General features: G+C 40.5%; 2 protein-coding genes across 2 annotated transcripts in view; both read right to left on the reverse strand.

Annotated features, from left to right (window-relative positions):
* The window catches only part of LOC138006870 (uncharacterized), a 78722-nt gene that overhangs the window by 58841 nt on the left and 666 nt on the right, over nt 1–19215 (reverse strand). The gene's annotated exons all lie outside the window — the stretch shown is intronic.
* The window catches only part of LOC138005120 (PAN2-PAN3 deadenylation complex catalytic subunit PAN2-like), a 35589-nt gene that overhangs the window by 14153 nt on the left and 2221 nt on the right, over nt 1–19215 (reverse strand). The window contains 10 exon segments of the mRNA XM_068851397.1: nt 928–1058; nt 4309–4407; nt 5116–5225; nt 5982–6127; nt 8910–8959; nt 9683–9806; nt 10403–10494; nt 10700–10864; nt 11561–11655; nt 17798–17867. Coding sequence (XP_068707498.1) covers nt 928–1058; nt 4309–4407; nt 5116–5225; nt 5982–6127; nt 8910–8959; nt 9683–9806; nt 10403–10494; nt 10700–10864; nt 11561–11655; nt 17798–17867 — 1082 coding nt within the window.

Raw genomic sequence — 19215 nt, forward strand, 5'->3', positions numbered from 1 at the left:
CCGAAGGCGCGCATTAAACTACGAGTCATCCATCATCAGTCTTACTAGGGATGGTAAGAAGGTCACAACACTAGCTTCTCCAAGGGAGCGTTCTTAAATTTTCTCTTGAAGAGGGAGAGCACCTTTTGAGCGCGCAATCAAGTTTCGCAAGTTTAATCACAGGACCCAGAGCAAATTCTCTTGTAATGGAAAATTCGATCAAACAAACAAAAAGTCCTAACCATGGCTTTTTTTTGTGAAATAAACAGCATATCAAAACTAACGCTTTGTGCTTCATCGGGTATCCACAAGACATCTGTTTACTCTCGGTGTCTAGATGCCCAGACGAAACACTCGCCTCTCTCGTTTTGATACGCAAAGTTAAGTTAGCAAAACTGGAGGTCGTTTGACCAACAACTGAGCTAGCGAGAGGCATCGTTCTGTTCCTGATTTTACTTCACAAACCGTTTAGCACGCCTCTTTTAAAAGAACGTTTTCACTGCAAACCAGTTTGTTAAGTCAAAGAGAGGCGAGACCCATACCACGCAGAGCTCCGTTGTTCGTCCAAAAGACAGCTGGTTTTGCAAACCTCGCGTACCAAGTTTGACAAAATGAAAAGCGGAAATGCTTTCGCTGTGGATGGAAAGAGTAATTTTGTCAACGGAAAATAGTTTACGTGCACTTTTAACAATGTTAACACTTTTCTTCCTACCGTTCAAAGATTAGCAATTTTATATTTCTTTGCGAGGAAACCTGGCCTTTGAAAAAACATTAAGAAAACCTTCTTTGGATTGCAAACATCGTTGCTTTTCTGATGTGAACACATAGAATGAGAGGAAAGGCGCCGCGATTTGTACCAATTAAAGGTGACATCAAGATTGCTTTCATTTTAACACCAACTAACGAATTTATCACACAACTGTTAAGATGGAAAGTACTGTGATTTACCCGTCTTCAGCACCGTCCCTGTCGTGTCTGAATTTGCAATCGACCCGTGTGCAAGCGTTGCCATATCTGCAAGCTCTGGCTGATGACTGTATGGTTGTTTTATCTTCAGATTTCAGCGGTGGATCTAGTAACTGACCAAACACAAATTCCATTATAAGAGAGAGGTACCAGATGATTTAAACGGTATTTTTCATTCACTAAAGCGTTTGACTAGGTTTAATACGTAAAAGATGCAGCATTTGAGGCATGAATTTTTGTCATTTTCTCTTGTCTCCTGCAATTTAACCAAAACGTTATATTAGGAAACTTAAGATTTTGACGAAAACGTGAGAAAACAGATGTCGATCTTCCCTTTTCTCTGTTAGCACCGATAACATTACTACCCGATCAGTTGTAGATTGTTCGCTAACATCGTATGACTTGAACAAGATAAACTAATTGAAAAAAACAGTGCAAACGATTATTTCCAAGTAGAACTGGCATTTCGTTAGCGGTTTTTTCGTTGTTTCGAAAGCCTTCTGAAATCAAAAGCACACTACGAGAGCTTGACGTTATATCCACAGTGAAGAAAGGACTGTTAAAACTGAGGAACCCAAAAGACAGATACTCAGAGGTTAGGATAAAGATAAGGCTGACATTTCAGACCATTAAATAGTGAAATGAATTCTTCTGGTAATTACCTAAACAATTTCCTACACAGAAATTACGAACTTCAACTCATTTCGTTCCAGACGGAGGCAAGAACAAAAAGCGAAGAGGAGTCAGGCCTCAGTTTCTCAAAACAATTACACTTTTTCTGTTTTTTAAGCCGGTTTGGTTAGTTGTGTCTCCCATTTTCCTCGTAAGCCGACCAAGTCTCTTCCATAGTCCCACAGAGAGCACTGGTATTTAGTAACACTTACAAATAATGTTTAAATTCTTGTATATAACCAGAAAGTTCTTAGCCGAAACATTTCCAGTACGATCCTTGAAATTTAGAAAAAGAGAAGCAACATTGCTAAGGAGTGGAGATAGGCACTTCTCACAAACTGATAACAATTTATAAAATAATTAGGATAGTACGCGAACTCTCATTGGTCAATAGCTGTGTTTAAATGAGAGTATGGAAACACGAAATCCTCTATTGCTTAAATAGCCTCTGCCCTCACCAGGAACCCACTGATGACCAGGAAGCCTATGCCACAGCATTTTCACAGATCGATCTACTTTTAGATTAACATTTCCGCAAAAAACAAAAGCAGTTTCGGTTCTGTGACACTATGACGTCAACTTAGTGTCCTGTGATCGGTCAACGGGTTCCTTCGGAAGTCTCATTCGCGGGAAATTCAATCTAAAAATAAATCAGTCTGTGAAAACGCCGTGACAGGAATATAGGGCTCCTGTCCTCATTGCATAACGCGAACTTTGTGTCAAATGTTTATTTTCAGTTTACAGTGTGCCCAATTAGTGCTCCAGCGCTAGAAAGACTACACACTTAAATAAATAAATAAATAAATACGAAGAAAGAGAGCAAATCTCGGGCTTGTGCTGCGAAGGTTATTTTTATCTGTAGTTCCTATGACGGCACGATCTACTTTCACACTAACTGAGCGGGAAATACTGATGACAACTAAAAATAGATTTCAAATAATTTTCATCACAATAGGGACACATATGGAGGATTCACTTTCTTATCACATCTTCTCTTGGCCACGTTTACGCAACATTGTTGCACTAGGTCCATTTGTTGCCCGCCAGGGGCCTGAGGCACATAAAAATTGACATGTTGCGTTGAAAATGTTGAGAATGTTGCGTGCGTTTGGCCAGCCAGTAAGATACTTGCTAAAATCCGTGCTGCGCGTGCAGCACGATTATTTACGCTCTTTTAACCAATGATATTACCTACCTACCTACCTAAACAATGATATTGTTTTGTGGCGATGCCGTAGTCGTAGCAGTCGCCGTTTCGTAAATAGAGAGCTTTAGATTCTAGGACGAGAACGACAACGAGAACGAGATTTTCTCAATGAACAACGCAGCGGGAAAAACCTGATACCGTCGTGACGGTCATTTTAGTACGAGGTTTTGCAAGAATGTCGTTGTGTCAAAACAAGTCAACAACACGGTAGCAGATTTAGCATTTTTTGATCAGCAAAAAAGGTTAGGTTACCAGCAATAATCGTCCGGCCGCGGGTTAAGAATCTTCTAAGAATTTTCGCTAAAACCGGGCAGTCAAATCTCGTACTCCTTCTCATCCTAAAGTTCCCTCGTAGGGAGTTGAAGCAAAGACGACGGCTACGGCAACAAAAAAGTCAGTCCAAAATATAACTTATCGCTGTCGCAAGTATATCGCAATTATTCCGTCTTGTTCACCTTGTACAATACAGGCGAACTATCCCGTAACTGGATAGGTACGAACGGTTTTAAAGTCACAACAGAAAATGACTGTTTCATTGTCATATGCTCACGTTGTCGACAAAACCTAAATTTGGGGATTTCACGTTGTTGTTTTGTGGACTGTGACGGCAGGAAAATGCACGGAAATTTGTGTTGCACGTGCAGCGCGAGTATTTTTCCTAGTTTAACTAATAATATACTCGCTTTGTAGCGTTGCCGTAGTCGTCGTCTTTGCTTAAAATCCCTAATAAACGACGACGGCTACGGCAACGGCAACGCCAAAAAGCAGTAATATTATTGGTTAAAAGAGGAAAAAACGATCGTGCTGCACGTGCGGCACGTATTTTTGTACATTTCTCTCCAGTACTCGTCAAAAGAACAACGTAAAATGACCACTTTTCGGGTTTTAACGACAGCGTGGAACTGAAACAACAGTGAATCTTTCCTTCTCTCTCTTTGCTTCAAATCCGTACATACCAATCTGGTTGAAGCATAGTTCATCCATATTGTACAACATAAACAAGACGGAAACATCGTGAAACACTTAGAGGAGCTTAAACAACTAGTTTGAAGTGACGTTTTCGTCGCCGTAGCCATCGTGGTTTCTTAAACTCCATAATTATCTGGGTGGAGAAAGCAACCACCAAAAACACCGTCACGTACGTCTGTCACAAGGGCTAAGGCCATCCCCCTTTTTTTTGGTCGTTTACCGTCGAATGCGTTTCCTGATATTGGGTCGGTAGGTCGGATTGAAAAAAAAAAAAAACCTAAAAAAAAATCATAAGCATTCTCGGAATTAGAGACCTGGTACCCCAGCATCATAGCTGTGGAGCCACAAAAACAACAAGACGTGAACCCAAAATCCATATGGCGGACGACGCTAAACGGAGAAGAAACGGACAAAAAAACGGAGAAGAAAAAGGGGATGGCCTAACCATTGCCATTACAGCGTTGCAGCAATGTCGTGGAGAAAATAATTGCAAAATTGACATGAAATATTCAAACCTGTTGTTGTGTTTTCCAAAACTCCAGTTCCTTTGCGTGTTCCATGCCACAATTAAACACTAAGATATCTGGGAGTTTCTTGACCTTCCGAGTTTGCATCTTTGGGGAAAAAGATATGGCATAGTTTGGTTTACAAGTTCCTTAGAAAGCGTTCGTTTGACTGCATGAAAGGTAAGGTTGTAACACGATTGAAAACAACGTCGCATCAAATTGCGAAAACAATCTGAATATTGTCATTAAACAGCCCACAGACACACTAGGCAGTGGCACAGTTGGTCGAGGATTGGACCGCCATGTAGAAGAGGTCGAGGTGTCGAGAATGTGATAACGTAATATGGGTGTGACGCTGTTAATATTTACTAACAGCTAACAAGAGACAAAAAGGAGATCCTTTTACACACGTGGGTTCGAGTCGAAAGAGCGAGTAATGGAGAAATTATATCGAGAGTGAGCTTGATGTAAGTTTGTATCAAGAAATTCAATGAGACCATTAACACAATTCACAACAGAGGGTTTGAACCTCGGCTGGACAAACACTCAGGATCTCAAAATTACCGAGGAGAAAGTGCTACCTTTCTAACTGCAACCACAAATGCTTAGGTTTTTTAGTTCCCTGGGATAAGAAGTATAAACTCTAACCTCTGTCCGACAACCTTTAACTCACTCTAAGGAACTCACACATTCTTCAGTTACATCGGGCTCACGTTCTGTGCTGATTCTTCGGGGACCGATGAGAAAAGGATAAGGTTATGCTAATGACGCAAAATTTGTAAACAAATGTTTCCCATGCAGTATTTTCTCACTTACTGTCGGTTGATATCTGGAGCATTGTTCACACCAAGCCTGCATACTCTGCTCTCGACACATGCTCGACAACAAAACGGACTCAAAGCTAATTGGAACTTGCTGTGTTTTATCTATAATCAACACACAGAACTTAAATGGACATTACAGTGCCTTTGAAAGTTTTCCGTATTCGACACTTTACTAATAAAGTTTTACAAAATTTAATATGGCACCGATGTACTTGCAAGGGAACTTTTTGGTCGGAAGGTGCAAAGTGCAGGTTGCAGGCCATTGTTTTGCCATAAATGAACAACCCAAACCTTTACAAAAATGCTAAGCTTGGGCTTAAACATTATCTAAAGCATATTGTTTAAGCCTAATGTTAGCATTAGTAAAGGTTTGGGTTGTTTCAGCTACGGTGAAACAATTATCTGCAACAAGGAGCCCATGCATTACCTGGAGCTTCCATACGTAATGTACCCTTGAGTCAACCCTTTTCCGTATCTTTCTATTTTTAGAACTAATATATTTTGACGTATTTGACGTGTGTGACTGAAAACATAAATGAAGTGGTACACATACGTCACGTACGTACATGAACTTTACACCCTCCAACTTTTTGGTATCATATACAGGACTGAGACGAAAAATATTTATTTCAGCCTGAAAAATAAATCGTTTTAATGTTTTCTCTAAGCACCGATTTCAAAACGGTTAGCTTTTAAGGTGTAATAGGTACCGTTATTGTTAGGAATCCAAATTTCTTGCCTCACTAATTAAGTGCGTAACGGCACCAACGTAAATAAAGAAGCGTGTCTCACACTCTTTAAGAGCGCTGGTCAGTTTTTGGGAAATTCCCTATTCAGGCATAGAAACCACAAGCTCACCTGCGGGCATTTCAGGGTATTCCAAATTGAAGAGCAACGTGGTCGATTCTCTTTTTGTTTCTTTGCCGCAGCGGCAGCGGATAAGCAGTTCAACGTCCGAGCCAAATAAACGATGGACAATGGAGGATTGATATGTTTTCGGAGGGCTAGGCACAAGAAAAAAGAATGCACAAAAAAACCATGGTGTTCACGCCACGTGTATATTCCCACAAACTTGACACAATTCAACTGTTACCCTATTTAATACTGTGGGTCAAAATTACAGAACTGTCTTTTTGTAATTTACATTGAATTACTAGGTAACGAGATTAATCATAACCATTACAATTCTCTTTGATTGGTGCAATAACTACTTTATTTTTCACTAATTACTGTGTAGGGTTGAAATCGGACAGTTGGCTGTAATCGGATACCTGAAATCGGACAGTTACATCAGCCAATGGCCGAATTTAAACTAGAGACGAATTATCCGTCTGAGACGGATAATTCGTCTAAGTATAAATTCGGTACGAGGACGAATTATGGAGCAAAATTCGTCTGAGGCTGATTCGTCTGTTAGCACGTCTTCAAGACGTGCTAACAGACGGATAAATCGTCTTAGACGGATGATCCGTCTCAAAATTTATATCTAGGCGGAAACGTAGACGGTTTTTTGACGAAGTTTCCACATGAGAGGGACTAGTTTCTATATTTTCGCAGGGTTTCCTGGGATGCCTATTTCAAGATGGCGTAACGTGTAACGTATACGTAGACAAAATACTCGTCAAAATTTGTCTTCGGATTTATACCTCAAGTGTATTAAGGCTTGACCAATCTAATTATTATGCATATTTTTATTTGAAGTAAAGCGTTTGTCCAATGTCTATGAACCTTAGCAGAAAGTTTTTTATCGGTGCTGTTATTGATTCGCCAAAATATTTTGCATCGCATTTTGGTCACGTGACCCTAAAACAACTTATAACGTTTATATCCTTTATTCAAAAATGGGGAACATTTTTATTTCAAAATTTTGAAAACGTTTGGCATTAACACGTTTAGTACAACTGTGCGTATCGAATGCCGCCTTTTAATGTGGTACTCCGTATTTACCTTTTAAGATATTTGGATGTTTATCATGTCACGTGACCTATTTTCCTCAATTGTTCATTGCTCTTAACATGTGGACATGATTAAAAGGCGGCATGACAAAGCCCTTAGAAGGGGTCATCGAATAATCAAGAAACAAGATTGATATAATGTAGCTGAATGTTCCCCATTTTTGAGTAAAAAATATAACTGTTATAAGTTGATTTCGGGTCACGTGACAAGAATGTGGTACGGGATATTTTGGAAAAGTTATAACAATACCGATAACTAACTGCCTGCCAAGTTTCATAGGTCCGGGACAAATGCCTTCCCTTCAAATAAAAATATGCATAATAATTAGGCTGGTCAAGCCTTAATACACTTGAGACTTAGACGAATTATCCGTCTGACGGATTATCCGACTAGACGGATAATTCAACTCTAGTATAAATTCGGCCAATCATATAAAGTTACATCAGCCAATCATATAAAGTGCACTCAGCTCAATCCACCAATCGCAGATTTTATCACAATAACCATAGCAACAACCACCAACCAAACTGGGGACTTTCCAAAATGGACAAATTTGTAACATAAGACAGTGAAAAAGGAACGCATTAATTTTTTTTCTTGGAAATTGTAATGGTTATGATTAATTGGTAAAAGGACTTCGTGTAGTCCAATTCGGTCTGTAAGGATTAAACAAATCGGACTCCCGCTACGCAGTCATCCGATTTTGTTAATCACTCATATGATTACAGACCAAATTGGACTCCACTCAGTCCTATTACCATTATAAATCACACATTCGTTTTCTAAATGAGGACAGATTGGATTTCCTGAGACATACATGGTGAGCGGGAGATATAAAGATAATGGATAACATGAGACAACAACCGCAGAAACCTCACGCGACATTTTCTTCCGTTTTACACAACAAATATTCCCAGCCCTCACTGGAGTGAGTAAACAAAAACGATTCCTCGGCATCAGATAGAGACAGCACAACGTGTTGGTATGTTGTCATGATTCTGAACTATTCAAGTTTTAGCACCGATTTCAAACTGGTTAGCCTTTCGGTGGTGGTGTAAGTACCACCGCTGCCCGTCGCTGCAGCAGCCTCGTGTCCTTATCCTTGTAATTAGATGTACTTTTCATGACAATAAGAACTGATTTTAATAAGAGTGATACCGGACTTGCACTTGCTTTCATAAAGAGCCAGAGTGAACTTGGAGTGTCCTAATAGATGATATGAAAGAAAGTTTCTAAATTAAACCTCTTTGACGCCAGTGAACTGTCATTCCGTGGCTTTTTACAATTCGTGACCTTTTAACAGCATTGTGTAAACTATGGATCACTGAGTGTTTTTGAAGTGGAAGTAGCCTTACATCACGAAACGTTACGCATCTGGTATCACGCATCTGTACACCAAAAAATACGACGTGAAGTGTTGTCGTGACGGAAAAAAAAACGCTAGGAAGAAGTGCTAGTAAATGAATTTTCTGGATGGAACGTGAGAATGACAAAAATTGGCTAGATTGTGAAAGATGGTAAAGGTGTATTTAACGAAAAATACATACCCGGTGTGTATTTTTCGTGAAATGCACCCAGCCAAAAAATATCCTTATCTTAAAGGACATTATATTTCCCATGAATTTTTAAAAAAATTTTGATTGAATTTCTACGTAAAAGAAAAAATGGCCGAAGTTTATCCGTACACTTTACGATCGTGCCGAAGCAGATCTGATCAATAAGACTCCGGAAGACCTCAACTGACGATGACACAAAGTCCAACACAACACAATCTAAACTTTACTGTCTCGCAGCACTACAAATTAAAACTGACTCAAATAAAATGCTTACGGGTTTTGTGGGTCAGCAGCTTCTGTGGTTATTGGTGGTTCAAGGGTGTCCTATAGAATTAAAAGGAAAAACTGCCAAAAACGCAAACAAGAATTTCGATTTGAAACGTGACCTGCCTTGTCCAAAGAACTTCACTACTGTTGGGCTGCTTTTCTACGGCTTAGGTTCAAAATCCCTGTCGGTCATGCGTTCGGGGTCTTTATATAATGGAAAAGAGGGTGCTACACTCACCATTTGTAACAACATGTGCAATTCACAATGGTCATAGCTATTACTCCTCTTGGATCAGGACGTCAAATGGTAGATAGTTGAACGAGAAAATGGACGCTAAGAGTCCAAAACGTATTCAAAGAGTAGAGAAAATAGTGCCTTCCCCGAATGCGGAGTTCTAAAGTTTGTGGACGGGAGAGTGGGGAGGGGGTAGGGGTATGGGCATATCATGAATTGCCTCTATTTCATTTAATTGGAAAATGTGACCACAGCAATTGGCTTCCAAGTTATAAAGCAGTGAGACTACCTGATGCATCTGAAATTGATTTTATCAAACGAGTTGATAAAGGTCGAATAACCACCGTGAAAGATTTGAAAAGCTGACGTTTCGAGCGTTAGCCCGTCGTCGGAGCGAATGGGCTTACGCTCGAAACGTCAGCTTTCCAAATCTTTCACGGTGGTTATTCGACCTTTATCAACTCGTTTGATAAAATCAATTTCTGTTTCAATCTCCCACCGACGCAGTACCACAGTTTCTTTAGAAACTAAAATTTTGTTACCTAAAGCATCTGTTGAAGAGCAAATCTAAACCAGCTCTGAATCAAACGAGGAAAGTTAGCGGTTCCAAATGACTCATCTACGTCGTTCAAAACCAAACCAAGCGCTGCTGCCTCTGGGATTGTTAGCCTGTTGAAAAGAACAAAACAATAAATTGGCAACGCGCGTTAATAGAAGGGTATTGCTACAATATGTGTGAAGAAAAAGTTGCTCATCTGATGCTTATCATGGACGCGACCAGAGTACAAAACACTGTGTTTCTCCAGACGTCTCTTTTTCTTTAGCGTTCGCTGGGCTAACGAGTACGGGAAAAGAGAGCTCTGCCATTGGTCGAAAGTCTCTTTGATCCAACGACCGTCCACAATCTTGGACGGCACTCTTCAAACCGCATGCTCCAAAATGTTTGCTGAATGTGACTTGAACCCGCTGTCTCCCGCACGTTCCTTTACAGTAATTCTGCTGTTTTTAAGTGAGCCCACACAACATGAAGTATCACGTGAGGATTCGGTCGCTAAGTAACCACCGCGCATGCTCAACACAATGAGTTTCGACCCTTGGCAGAAGTCTCTTTTCCCGTTCTCGTCAGCCATGCGAACGCAAAAGAAAAAAAGACCTTCGCTAGCAGAGAAAACTTTGATAGCAGTTAAACCATGTTTAACCCCGAAGAGTTCGCCTTCCGAGACAAAAGGCACACAATTTGTTATCCGATTCTTGTAAAATCCTACTTGTGATAACGCACGTTTTCTTTCGTTGGCCGTGTGATAACTTGGCCATGGCCCTTAAACCTAACCTTGGGCTTCATTGAGAATCTTGAGCTCTGGGGACAAAAAAGGCAACGAGCATATTGTATCTCGAATTCCCTTCTTGCCATAATTTGCAGTAGAAATCGGCAAGGCGTTGCTTGTCAGCACTAGCCGAAAGGCAAACGTGTTGCACGTATTTCATAAGTTTGTGATTTGTTTTCACTAGATAAAACGCAGTTCGTACTTGCTACGAAACTAACAACAATCGTTCTGTGAGACTTCGGTTCCAGCCATCTCCGTAAGGCCGCCGCATACCTGGCAAGTTTGACCAGAGGACAAATCCAGCATATGAAACAGGAAGCCGAGTTCACAGGCCAAGCAAAACTCACGGTGACACAAGTGATTCTGAAAACCCACCCTGACAGGTTCCACAAAATACAGCAGCTAGAAGGAAGAGAAGAAATGCATTGGAAGACTGTACTACGAATGAATTCATAAAACGGCCGAAGAAAGATGAAATGACCGTCGTAATCATCACAGTTTTGCTCGCAAGTTTCTTGCTGCTGCAAAACTATGGATAGACAAAGTATCAGGCTTGTGCGTCAAGGCGAACCCGTTGAAACATTTTTCCCACCATGAATAAAATAGTCCATTTCGGAGTTCATGTCTGCCTCCTCTTCAAAGCGAGTCTAAATGCGAAGTGTTTTGTCATAGTAATTACTTCTACTTAACACATGAAAGAAAACGACTGATCATAAGAAAAACTTTGCGTTTAGGAGGCAGAATGGAAATGGCCTGTTGAGGAGTAAGACACACAAGGTATCAGTTGTTCCAATTTTTGATGAGGAATGAAAATGGCAGCGAAATGAGGAATGGGGGGATGGCATCAAGGATGAGTAGGTTGGATAAGGAATGAAAAAGTTAAAAGTTAGGGTGAAGACGTCGACAGGGGTGAGAAGGCCAATGGGAACGAGACGCAGCTACTATTATCCTCTGCATCTTTTTGCCGAACAACGGAAATAACTGGTATCCACTTGGCTATGGGTTGGAATGTAGTAGAAGCCTGATATATACGTAAATTGGGAAGAACACTTCAATCATTGTGGAACAATTTGGTTGATACTTGTTTGTTAAGTATTCCTGTAGCATAGCATTGCAGTAAGCATTAAGAATGTGAGTTTCCAAGCCAGCGAATGATGTCCTATTGTAATGCTTGAAATCGAAGTCTTCAACACCTGAATTTACAAGATACAGCACTTTTTAGATAACATTGGTGAAAACGACATTATGTCTTCGAGTTAAGAGAAGTAGCTCAGGCAGATGTTGGATGGTGTTGGTAGTGCTGTGCAAGCGGATGTAACAACTCCAAACAATGTAAAAACGTGCAGTGTATTATGGGAAGGAAACGACCCATAAGACTTTGTAAACTTACAAAGTTAGGCTGCCGACATGCTCCTTCAACATATTAATGCGCTACTATCTCAATGGAGATCATATCTAATGTGTGTGCGTGGCCCCAACAATGTTGGAAGAACTGTGCAAACGGAACAACATTGTTGCGCTAGGCTTCGGCGATCAAGGAGCAAAAGAAACGTCGGGAGTTGTTGGCTCAAACGTTTGACCAGTTTCAAATTTCGCGCAACAACTCCCAACAACACGCAACAGGATGAGCAAAGGGACGCAGCATGTAACACCCAACAATGTTGCGTCCCTTTGCATGCGAAATCTCAAGTGAAATACTAAATTAGAAAGCCCTTCTTTTGACTTGGCAATTGTGCAAGTCATGCAACTGTTTGGCCAAGTACGCAGGACTTATTTGTTCAATTGAGAGGGGGTATTAGAGAATGGGTTCAGAATACTGGTTAACTTGCTCGGAAAACACCTTCATGTAAGATCAGTTTTAACATTGTTTCCGGGATCGGAAAGCGAGTAAAGCGCGCAAGCGCAAACGCAGAGTTGCTGTCCGGAGGATGGCTTCGATCCGCGGTTCGCGTCTCAGCTCCATTGCTACACATTCCATCATCTTGACTAAAGCTCGTCACAGTGTTAGCCACTCAAAACTGTCTCTTAGCATTCCATGTTGGATGATATGGAGCAGCATTTTGTTGGGGGCACTTAAATGCGGGATTGTACAGCTGAATCCAGGAAGTTTACGGGCACCCTAAGTAACCCAAAAAACCGTACACCAAATTTCTTGGGACAGCTATGCAAAACTTGTGATTACTGATGACTTCAGCATTCCTTTCAAAACCAGTGCCATATTTTTGCAGTTTGGCAGTTCCCACTCCCCCTTCCCCCCCCCCCCCGGGCACCCACTACAATGTTGAAAGTCTGAAAAAACTATGGGTGCATGTTTACAGCATTGTGGGTGGGGTGGGCTGCACGAAAGATTGCATAGTTTTACTTGTTAACGTCAGCTTATTAGCAGCATAGAGCCAATCTGAAGTACGGCCTTGGAAAAGTCTCTTTGTATCAAAAGTTCTTTACCTGTATTGTCACACTTGACCACTCATTTGGACTAAATAGCCAACAATAATGCTTCAAAAATAGGCAATTTTAAATTGAAATCCTCCATCTTTGTTTTTGTGTATGCAAACGAGGCTATGACGTACAACAGTCAAGGATTTCACCGGTTAGCTAGATGTACTTGATGTAAACAGGCAGGAAGAGTGATACTTTGTAGACTTGAATCTTAATCCAGAGGGTAAATTGTATTGATATTGGCTCCACCATCAGAATAGATTTACCTCGTGGTCGTTAAGCAGGGTTTATATGTAAGTTATATGCACGAGTTTTACAAAGCGAAAGAGAGTTTGCAGTGCTATCCCGCGCTCATTGCTGTGAAATAAACGCCTGGAAATCGAGTTTAATCTGTCTACCGTGGTCTTCTACGAGACGTTGAAGTGGATCTATAAAGCTAATATAATTTAACTACATTTCAAGTCAAGTTTATTTTACTGCCTGGAAAAGCGCAAAACACTGAAAGTCGTCTATATATTGCTTAATTCAGTTTTCTGGCTCCAAGATAATGATATTTGGGACTGGTTGGCTGTGATTTTAGTATGAAGCGAATGTCACCAAGACCAATATTCATATACCTGAAAATCCCGCTTGAAGTCCTCCTTGGTAAGATGACAGATCCGAACAAACAATATACCGGTAGCAGTCGGGTTTTCAGGTTTGAGGAGTCCATCCACGTTTTATTTTCGATGGCCAATTTTTCTTTTAATTGTCATTTTCCGGTGGAAGCTTCGGTTTTTTAAAATTTCTTTATGTGTTCTCAAGTCTAGACATGTGTCTAGTTTCATCTCCCTCGAAAGCGTACTTGGGCAGATCAAAACACACCCCAACAGCGGTAATTGTTACCCTGAAAAAGCCTTGCTATATGTCTTGAGAAAAAAACTGAAGGTTTCGTCGTCTTATTCCAAATGCTTCCCCGAGTGAAAGCAAACAAATACGTTTGCTGAAGCATCAAAGACGGCTGTCGCAGAAGTAAGAAAGTGAATTAAAAAGAAGGAACGCTAGTGGAATATTTCTGTTTCGATTGTTCAAGATTGTTGTCTTGTTTGCATTTGCTCTGGCTTATTTTTGCCGCCTAGTTTGATTGATCAGAGGATCTACAAGTATTTAGTGACTTAAGTTTCTGTCGCATCTGTGGGCTACTTGGCCTACTACCTATTGAACAACAAAACCGTTTACAGCAGTTCATCCTACATTTGAATTTCTTGGAGCAGAAAGGTCACACAACGTTGAGAAAGAGATCGGGGAACGAAGAACTTGGTAAGGTCCAACACGTTTGTTGACTATTGCTACGTCATAACAAGCCATATCCAAGATAATAATAATAATAATAATAATAATAATAATAATAATAATAATAATAATAATAATAATAATAATAGTAACAATAATAATAATAATAATAATAATAATAATAATACTTTATTTCTTAAAAAACGCATGTCACGCAGGTCTCAATGCTTTTTACAATACAGGTTTAAAATAAAAAAAATAATTTTTATTTATAAAATCAAAAAATATAAAAATATAGAAATCAAAAGGGTAATTTAAAATGATGAGTTTTTAAACTTCTTTTGAAGTCATCAAAGGAACTGTTGTTAAGTTTTATATTGTCAGGAAAACTGTTCCATAATTTTGCGGCTGCAACGCTGAACATTCGATCACCAAAACTGGATGTTCTTCATGTTGGGATCTTAAGAAGGCCGCTTTATTGCATGATCTCAGTCTATGTGCAGGAGTATATGGTATATGGTATATGTAGCTGGGAGAGATGCCATTTAGTGCTTTGTAGACAAGAAGAGCGATCTTAAACTTTATTCTTTGGTCAACGGATAACCAGTGGAGATTTTTTAGTATAGGCATCACATGTTCTATTCGCTTTGATCCAGTCAACAGCCTTGCGACCGCACTCTGTACACGTCGTAGATTTGCGATCTCGGTAACAGGCAAGCCGTAAAACATGTGCTCTCCAAGTCACGAAAGAGGCAGCTTCAAAGTGCTCTTGTCACATTTTAACAGGGAACTGGACAAAACCAGGATTATTTTCAAATTCCCGGGGAAAAGTTCTAGTACTTTAGAGAAACTCTTTCTGGACCGTACTTTCCCTTTAAGTAGTTCGCTGTTGACCGTTATCTCGCGAGATTTTGGATTTTCATTGGCATATAGCAATTTAATGTCATCAGCAAAGAGAAAGAAGAAAATCAATAGGATAAAAAAAGCACACTGGTTCCAAACCGAACGCGGTTCAAACCTTCCTATGATTTTAAGAGGGCTTGTGGACCGTACTGTGATTTCAATAGGATAAAAAAAGCACACTGGTTTCAAACCGAGCGCGTTTCAAACCTTCCTATCTATGCTAATTTTTCTTAAAACATTTTTCTAAAAACGAGTCAAAACCAGGCATTGATTCTTAGTTTTGATTTAATCATATCACGAGGTCATGACCATGACGACCTGCTCATAACATTGTTTCAATGTGCCCAGCCCGATTCATTCGATGCGTCTCTACTGGGCTGTTACTCTACGGATTTTAGAAATGTCTTTCTTTCGGGTCGGCCGAGAGTTTAATCAACGCATCGCTGGAGTTTTGACGAAAATATGAGTAGCTATTAAACAGTCAACCGGAAATACACTTTAACAGATCTAACTATGTCGCAACTCGCCCAATTCTTAAACAATACGATAAAACAGTATACCGGGTTTGGCCAATGTAGTAAGGATGTTCTAGTTGTCCAGCGCCATGATATAAGATAAGTTGCGCAAGACGAGAGATGGATGTAATATATCAAAAACTCGAGCGTCGTGCATCATCGTGGTATCCAGACACCGCGAAATAGATGAAAGCACGCGACGATGCAGGCTGTGTGCGCTTTTATTGTTGATGTTTTGATAGAGTTAACCTTTTTTTTTTGTCGTCTTTGTCAATTATCAATACGTTTGAGCGTCCCATTTGCAGTGTTTCAGTATTCTTGAAACAAAAGTAACCTGGAATAACAGAAAAACTCCTGAATATTTCAACAACAGTCTCGAACCTCTACGTAAGCGAAAGAGATGCACGTGGGCGGAAGTAATTCGGATTAATAAATAACGGTCTTGGATAAGAGATAGTTATATTCGAGATAAGATTGTCGAGTAAACAAATTTTACTTGGACAGAAGGCAGAGAAGTCAGTTTTTTGTAATACTGCACGATTAAACTTTTCTTGAAACAACTACAAAATGGCTGGACGCACATGCATCGAAGTGTTCGGACACATAATCTTTAGCTTTACGCGTAGTGTATCCGAACAATACAGCCCAAAGGATTCTGAACATAGTCAGGAAACTCTAGAATACAGCCTTTTGCAGAATACAGGCCGAGAATGGTACGCTCAACCAGTGGACAAGATTATTTATCAGGAATACAGCAACAAAGAAGGGACGGTGGATGATTTTTTACCAGCATCCTGTAGACTTAAGGCGGTCTTTTTAGACGCTTGTTCCCCCACAAATATCGCAGAACAAAACGAAAAGCAGGAAGCGGATATCCATGGAGCAATGTCCTGGAAGCAGCTTAGACCATCCGCTTTGCGAACAATCTGTAAGGCAACGGTCATCGGTGCTTCGATTTCGCTTCTCTCAGCCATCGCTATTGGTATGTTGTTCACAATGGTCTCTTATCTTGTCTATAAAACTTACCTCAACTGTTATTTTCAACCAAAGAACTCAATTTCGCTAAAGTTACAACGGATGCAGCTTATTTATCAATCCATCTTTTTCATTTTTTTGGATATTTGGGTGTTTGTACTTGCTCTGGTTCTTTTCCGTCCATATCAACTGTCAGGAGTCAAGAGAAAGCTCTTTCTATGTTGCATGTTCATGTTTTCCTTGGATTCACTGTATCGAGTAACTTTACAAGCCCTAGGAATCCTATCTTTCCCGCTTTCCGACGAAAAAGCCATCCCTCATGACATTCTCTTTATCATGGGTATTTTTGGCCACAACTATTTGTTAACAAATCATCTCTGCTTTCACTCAAGGCGACAAAAACGCACTGTTTTCATGCTTTTTTCCGCCATTTATTGTTTGCCTTTTACGGCGGGTATCATCACTTCTGCATATATTTTTCCTGCGTATAAGAAACAAAACGAAAACGGCAAACTGATTATCGCTCTCTTTTCTCCGCTCATTGCGGTTGTTTTCAAGACAACATCTCGTATTTGTGTTCAGAGACTTTGGAGAATTACACATCCAGCTTATTCCTACGTTATGATGGCGCCATTGTACGGTGCATCAGCGGTTACATTCCGGGTTCTGCAGGTGGATCTGGGCAACTTAAAAGACATCGCTTGTCTTGGAATAATTCACGGCGCTGCCGAAGTCATAGAACGAAGCGCAGTTGTTGTCATCGATCACATATGCCAACGAATCTTGAAACGAACCTCAGCTCCTTGGGGTCGTTACAGAACTCCGCGTACCGAGAGAATAACAGCGGATATCGCTATTATGAGCATGCTCTATGAGTCGTCCGCAATTGTCTCTATCAATGGATTCTTCCATTTGTATCAATTCATTTATGAGAACACCTCCTTTTGGTTATTGTTGGTATCTTTTGCCAAGTTGACTGCAGTGCCATTAGTGATCGAGTGGCTTTTCACAAGTATATCCTTGATGATCGAAACGCGATATCAGAATTTGGCCGTCATGGCAGTTTGGAGAAAGGAATGGAGGAGACACATTCTCCTTGCTGTGTTGAACGTTTTACCATTAGCTGCTTGGGCGAGTCCACTTTTTCTCACTGTTGGCCAGGCGCGATTTAAGGATTCTTTGCATCAAGGTTCTTGCAAAATGCCATTTTCTTAAGATAATCATGACCGACTTGTATTAGGAACGAGATGGTTAATCTTTAAGTAGCTAAATGAACACAGATGTGTATTTATCGATGATGCCTGGAATATAAAAAAATGCTGATTATTACTAACATAAGTTAAACCTAGCGGTATAACTTTGCGAAATTAGCTCGGATACGGCTGCAGTCCTGTAACCTAGGAGACACGTGGAAGCTGCCATCCCCTCAGTCCGGATTTCACTCCTAGCATGCAGTGCGTGGGATGAACTATCATCGCCTGACTCGAATCACTCTACTTCAATGGCCTGACTGTCACTAGTTTTCTGTAGCTCTTCGGTGATCCATGGCCATTGACACCAACTGTGACAAAAGAAATCGAATAGCTCATCGCAGCTAATATCTCTCGACCCTCAATTTCCCAGCGATCTGACCATTATTACACAAACACCTTATAACTACATGAATCAAGGGCTTAATTCCTCAAGAAAATGTGATGTTTTGTTGACTGAGAGTCGAATTCGATCTCAAGAAGGACCATGTAGGTTTCCTTTATCGCCACCATTTAATTTAAAAATGGAAAGATAAAGTTCGGGCCCAGAACAATTGGCCAGTGGTCACGTGAGACCACCAGAAAGACATGTCAATGAAGGTATAACCCACTTGCAATCCTCATTGCAAAGGCAGATTTTTCTCTTGAGTTACTTGAAGATCGCGAGTACTGGTCAGATCACTAATGGGGCTGCAGTCTTTTTTGGAAGATTTTGATTGTTTCTTTTCCTCGTTTGCGCGTTTAGCATTGAAAGAATTCGAATATTTATTTTAATTTCTTGGGTTTTGATTTGGGTGCTAAATACATTGTAGAGGACTTTTTGTCTGGTTGTATTCTATTTTTAGACGGGAGAGAGACTGGGCACGAGAAGTTAGAATCTTGCGCAATTGTTGATTCGCGTGCTTCGCCTGTGTGTAATAAGTGTCAAGTAGTAGATCAAGGCCAACACTTTTTATTCCAATATTGATTGTCACGGGTCAACAAGAAACAGGTGACCAACAATGTTGAAATATTTAGCCGAATACGATTAATGAGTATTTATATCGCCTATTCCCGTCTCCTGTCTTTTAGAGACAGACGTAGGAGGGAGCTCAGTCGGTCAGTTTTAGCAATTGCGTAGAGAAGCCGGAAAAATTCAGAACTTCAACGGGGTTTGAACCCGTGACCTCGCGATGCCGGTGCGACGCTCTAACCAACTGAGCTCCTGAAGCCACTGATGTTGGGAGTTGGTCAACTGACCAGAGTGAGGGAACATTTGAACCCACAAATAACTAGCTCCCAACATCAGTGGCTTCATAGCTCAGATGGTTAGAGCGTTGCACCGGCATCGCGAGGTCACAGGTTCAAACTCCGTTAATTGAAGTCCTGAATTTTTCAGGCTTCTCTACGCAATTGCTAT

Source organism: Montipora foliosa, chromosome 6 (genome assembly GCF_036669935.1).
Source record: "Montipora foliosa isolate CH-2021 chromosome 6, ASM3666993v2, whole genome shotgun sequence".
NCBI classification, from domain to species: domain Eukaryota; kingdom Metazoa; phylum Cnidaria; class Anthozoa; order Scleractinia; family Acroporidae; genus Montipora; species Montipora foliosa.